At 35.8% G+C, this 6,000-nt stretch overlaps 1 protein-coding gene across 1 annotated transcript in view; it reads right to left on the bottom strand.

The window, feature by feature from the left end:
* Nucleotides 1-6,000, bottom strand: part of LOC109838215 (ADP-ribosylation factor GTPase-activating protein AGD4-like) — a 30,052-nt gene that overhangs the window by 13,040 nt on the left and 11,012 nt on the right. The window contains exons 6-18 of the mRNA XM_020406672.1: nt 5,658-5,702; nt 5,260-5,325; nt 5,125-5,172; nt 4,943-5,038; nt 4,804-4,845; nt 4,500-4,718; nt 4,055-4,198; nt 2,210-2,335; nt 1,976-2,062; nt 1,376-1,654; nt 1,030-1,179; nt 796-882; nt 229-474 (exon numbers count right to left, since the gene is read on the bottom strand). Of these exons, the coding sequence (XP_020262261.1) occupies nt 229-474; nt 796-882; nt 1,030-1,179; nt 1,376-1,654; nt 1,976-2,062; nt 2,210-2,335; nt 4,055-4,198; nt 4,500-4,718; nt 4,804-4,845; nt 4,943-5,038; nt 5,125-5,172; nt 5,260-5,325; nt 5,658-5,702 (1,635 nt within the window). The remainder of the gene's footprint in view (nt 1-228; nt 475-795; nt 883-1,029; nt 1,180-1,375; nt 1,655-1,975; nt 2,063-2,209; nt 2,336-4,054; nt 4,199-4,499; nt 4,719-4,803; nt 4,846-4,942; nt 5,039-5,124; nt 5,173-5,259; nt 5,326-5,657; nt 5,703-6,000) is intronic.

Here is a 6,000-nt window from a genome sequence, read left to right as displayed (position 1 = left end):
TTTTGACCTTATTAACTTCTATGAATCACAAAGCCTACCTGCTCTTTTGAGAAACAAAAGAAACATTTAATAGCTTAATCAAAAATTGAAGAATAAATTTAGCTGATGTATTTTCAAAATAAATTTCTTTACCAAGCTCAAGAACAAACAAGCGAAAATAACAATGTATGATGAATGCAATAACTAATATGACATACTGATGTACTCTGTCAGTATAGGACATCGAACCTTTGAAATGTGGACACCAAGATTCCTGTGAACACCAGAGCATTCGATACATATCAGAATACCAAGATTAAGCGACGCCCAATCTGGTTCAGGAGCACCACATTCTGCACAAACATCATTTCCAGGTATACTCTTAAGGATCGTAGAAACGCTATCATGTCCTTGCACGTTTGTGTCCGACAAAGATTCAAAACCACTTGTATCGGTAAAGCTTTTACCCTCAGTATATATCTTCCCAGAGGAAACCTGAAAAATGAATAATTGAAGGACTGCAAGTAAGAAGTAGTTCCTTGTCTCATTCCAATTGTTTGGTTGGTCTGGATAAGAAAGTTAACGCCCCAAGTCTAAGGATCAGAATCAAGCTTGTCAGGAAATCGATAGATCCAGTCAGATCATCTAGTCTTCCAGTAAATATAACTTAATATAGTTATACTAATCAGAGAGCATGGCAAGAAGAAGCATATAGAAGAAGACCCAGAAAGAGCTAACTTCTAGCCTTCTTAAACTTGGATGAGAAATCCAACAAATAACACAGATAGAATGATAATAAAAAAATGAGTGGATAACCTGGTTTATGAAAGGAGAATTTAGAAGTGATGCAATAACTCCTGTAATCTTATCAACCCAGTCTACACGATCCGCAGAATTTTCAGCCTGATATATACGCAAAATGGATCATCAGCAGACATGCATTGAGGATGACCTAGAAGGAAAATGTAGTACAAACCATCCTAAAGAAGGAAGAAGCAAAGCTCATAATCAGAAGTACCTACACTGCAAATTGTAGATTTTATAACATACCTGCAGAGTGTATGTCTTCATTGGTGATATTATTCTGAAACAAAATCTCAGGTCTGACTGCTCTGCATCAATCTTTATCGTTGATGTGCGAAGATCAACAGTATGGCAACCAAGACTATCCTCATCCTGAAATGATACACTTTGTGCGATAATTTAAATATCCAAAAACATAACTACACCAGATGCACCAGCTAAATTTTGTAACTGAGCTCCTTGTCAAGTGACAATTATAAAACAAAGGTTATTAAAATAAGTTTTTTAGCAAATTGCAAGAAAATCCATTGTAGATTTAAATTAACTAAAAGAAAGATCAACAGTATGCAATCCTACTTTACATGATATTTACGTCTTTCTTAGAAAATCTGTCAAGTGACCAATTATAAAACAAAGGTTTAAATAAGGTCCTGTGAACACCAGAGCATTCGATACATATCAGAATACCAAGATTAAGCGACGCCCAATCTGGTTCAGGAGCACCACATTCTGCACAAACATCATTTCCAGGTATACTCTTAAGGATCGTAGAAACGCTATCATGTCCTTGCACGTTTGTGTCCGACAAAGATTCAAAACCACTTGTATCGGTAAAGCTTTTACCCTCAGTATATATCTTCCCAGAGGAAACCTGAAAAATGAATAATTGAAGGACTGCAAGTAAGAAGTAGTTCCTTGTCTCATTCCAATTGTTTGGTTGGTCTGGATAAGAAAGTTAACGCCCCAAGTCTAAGGATCAGAATCAAGCTTGTCAGGAAATCGATAGATCCAGTCAGATCATCTAGTCTTCCAGTAAATATAACTTAATATAGTTATACTAATCAGAGAGCATGGCAAGAAGAAGCATATAGAAGAAGACCCAGAAAGAGCTAACTTCTAGCCTTCTTAAACTTGGATGAGAAATCCAACAAATAACACAGATAGAATGATAATAAAAAAATGAGTGGATAACCTGGTTTATGAAAGGAGAATTTAGAAGTGATGCAATAACTCCTGTAATCTTATCAACCCAGTCTACACGATCCGCAGAATTTTCAGCCTGATATATACGCAAAATGGATCATCAGCAGACATGCATTGAGGATGACCTAGAAGGAAAATGTAGTACAAACCATCCTAAAGAAGGAAGAAGCAAAGCTCATAATCAGAAGTACCTACACTGCAAATTGTAGATTTTATAACATACCTGCAGAGTGTATGTCTTCATTGGTGATATTATTCTGAAACAAAATCTCAGGTCTGACTGCTCTGCATCAATCTTTATCGTTGATGTGCGAAGATCAACAGTATGGCAACCAAGACTATCCTCATCCTGAAATGATACACTTTGTGCGATAATTTAAATATCCAAAAACATAACTACACCAGATGCACCAGCTAAATTTTGTAACTGAGCTCCTTGTCAAGTGACAATTATAAAACAAAGGTTATTAAAATAAGTTTTTAGCAAATTGCCAAGAAAATCCATTGTAGATTTAAATTAACTAAAAGAAAGATCAACAGTATGCAATCCTACTTACATGATATTTACGTCTTTCTTAGAAAATCTGAAGTTAGCTCATCTTCCCTATTATGGCCCTCAAGCGGTCAAAGATAACATCTTAATGTTTATATGCCTCAGTTGTAACAGCTGCTTCAAAGCAGTGTCTTGTATTGGCTTTAACATGATCTGTCATTATTTTATACAATCCAATTTGGCTTTAACACGATTTTGCATTTGATTCTTGCACCAGGCACATCTAGTATTCTTTTTACATCGTCCCAATTAGTCTGACATTCATAAGCAGTGCTGTTAAAAATGACCTAGGTGGAAGCTTAGAAGCTGTGAACTGCAGCACTTTATTATACGGCTGCCTAGGTGGACCTAACCAGCCTAGGCACCCGCCTTAGTGCCTCGAGGTGCTAGTCACCCCCTGTGCGTGTAGAATCACCAAGCTTTTTCTTTAGGAACCCATAGGAAACATACTGACAAAATTTAATCTTTCAAAATTATTGCACAATGCTGCGAGCACAAACAAATAGATAATTTATTTCAATAAAGGAAAATATACAACACATATCATATTAGATTGTTGTGATATAGCACCAGGATAAGTTGTAAGGAGAAAGTAGATGTAGAATGTTACGATGGTCTTATGAGTATACACTAAAAAATAGGATAAAAAATGAACGAATCCATAGTAAATTATAGGTGACTCCTATTGAAGATAAAATGTGTGAGAATCGACTAATATAGTTTAGTCATGTACAATGGAGACCTCTTAACGCATCGGTCAGGTAAAGTGATAATATTATAGTTCATGAAACTAAGAGATCTAGATGTAGACCTAAAAGAACTTGGTTGGGAGTAATTAAGAAGGGTATGATAATGACCACTTAACAAATGAGCTGCCCTTGAATAGAACATAATGGAAGAATAGGATCCACGTGGCCGACCCCAAACATTCTGGGATAAATGCTTTGTTGCTATTGTTAAGAGTATAAAATTACAACCCTCAACGCTCACCATAACCTCAGAGTTTTGGTGCGGTGTCAAAGACCTTTGACATAGCATCAGAGCAACCAAGGTTCAATTCACAGCGGCCACACATTTAAAACGTAAGTTAAAATTGACCCTGTTGTGTGGGTCCAGGTTTCGGTCAAAAAAGGGCGTTGGCGTGTTAAGAGTATAGGATTACAGCCCTCGACACCTAGCATGACATAGAGTTTTGGTGCAGCAGCAGAGGCCTTTGGAAAAAAATCTTCAAGTGATTTTTGCATTCAACACCCAACCCAAAATGTCCATGATATACATGTAAGGAAAAAAGAAGGAAAAAAAAGGATGCATATGGATATTTGAAAGATCGCAGCACACTATAAACAATGTGGAAAAAAAGAGGAAAATATGTGCATTAAGCCCACATAGCCTTGTATACCAAATAATCTGGACTAATACAAGAAAAATGTTAATGCCAACACCAATTCTAAGGATACATTCATAGCTCTCATCAGAGCAATGATAAAATGAAAGTAAACAAGAAAGATAGCTTACTAATTGTTTGCTTTGTTTGTTGTTCCATTTAGGTCGGTAATAGTATAGAGTTCCATGGCTATCAAGCACAAAGAACCTCCTTTTCCAGTCTCCTCTCAAGTTTGAAGAACGCTTGAGGAGATAACCTTGCTTAATGGTTTTAACCTGAAAGATAATTGTGAAGGACTAAGCATTATGTACTAGGTTCTTAGCACTAAGGTCATGGGAATAAACACAATTAAAATGTAAGAAAAGAACTGCAAGAAAATAGATCAGTAAATTGAATATTGGTGATAGAAAAGATGTAAAAATCAGTCCCAAAAAATTTATAAGACAATAGACACAAGAAATTCTCAACATGAGTTGATAATTACCAAACCAAAGTCCTTTGCTATTTGGTAACAGATGTTCTTAACTGTTTCTATAACCTAATGAGAAGAAAAATTATAATATCAAGTGTCAGTACCTGTCCATTTGCTGTAGAGTGCATAAGTGCTTCTATGTTTTTGTACGAATTAATACCAACAACGTGGATACCATCACCACCGCTAGTTGAAGCATCCATATGGGTCAAAGATCTTAAACTGGCTAGTTCAGCCTGAGTTCTGAACTCCTGAATTCGCTTTGCAAGTTTATCTTGTTCAGCATTAGCCATTTCCTTTGACTGTTGTGCATATGACAAAACCTTCTCGCACAGCAAAGATTTATATAGTTAAGGTCTGAACTAAATTATTGGCCAAACTCTCATGGCAAATTTGTTAAGTAGGTACCTGGTGAATGAATGGCTCCATCTGGCTCAATAACTCGTATCCCTGAACCCAAAAAGGAAGGCAACAATCAAAATTCCTATAGAAAATAAGTATAGGCAATTTAAAAGGTCAATGTTTGGCATTAAAAAAGGACTAACACCTGCTTAAAATATCTCAAATGAGCATCCATTACTGCACTTATAGATTCCAAAAATTCATACTTTCTCTTTGCTTCAATATTTGCAAGAGCACTAACCTGCAATTCTTACAACCACGGAAATGGAAACAATGAACCAATAAATTAACTTGATAACAAATGAATAGGTGGTGCATGCTACATACTAGATTAAATCGGCATCTTTCAAATGCTGACTTTGAGTTGTGCAGGTCCTGAAAATTAGGACACAGGTTATTAGAGCAATAAACTTCATGAAGCTGTATAAAAAAGTAGATATCATCATCTGAAGAAACACTTACTTCTTCCAGTTCAGTAACAACATCTGGACGTGTGCCTTTCTTCAGTGACATAAACTTTTCACGAGCCTATGCACAAACACCTCACATCAGGATTGTGATACACAAAAAATTAAAATTAAAACAAAATTTATATTGCAGCCATGCCTACAAGTGTATTAATAATGTAAATCCTGCAGTTTGAATGCCTTCATGATTCTCTAATTTGTATTCTACATGCATACATGTATGCATGTATATACATGTGTGTGACTGAGTGTCGCCATATATACACGCATGTGTGCATGTGCATTTGCAATTTGAATGCTTGGGAATGAGGCACACCCCTTATACCTGCAGACGGCTTTAATAAAGAAAATAGAAGCATGCAAGAATTAGAGAACTTGACAAAAGAAGAATACCTGATCATAACCCTGCGTAGCTTTGTCAAAGCGCCGACGAGAATCCTACATATCCATTCAAACTGTTAAATCATAGCTTAAACATGTTTCTTTATCACCTTTCTTTAATATCTAGCACTCAAAAACCGTTAATTGGATAGTTGGTCATTGTATTTATAACTTAATTGGATGTTCATGTTTATGTTTTAATTGCTTGGATAGCTGGTCATGTAATGCAATACTAATTAAATAGTTAATTACTTCTAGTGCTTTCCATCAATTAACTTAATGGATTTCAATGACATACGTAAAAAAGTATTGATCAACAGAATAGCTTTATTCATAAGTGCAATATCCTGACCAC

Source organism: Asparagus officinalis, chromosome 4 (genome assembly GCF_001876935.1).
Source record: "Asparagus officinalis chromosome 4, Aspof.V1, whole genome shotgun sequence".
Lineage (NCBI taxonomy): Eukaryota > Viridiplantae > Streptophyta > Magnoliopsida > Asparagales > Asparagaceae > Asparagus > Asparagus officinalis.
The sequence above is the reverse complement of the archived record's forward strand: the minus strand, read 5'-3'. Positions and strand labels throughout refer to the sequence as shown.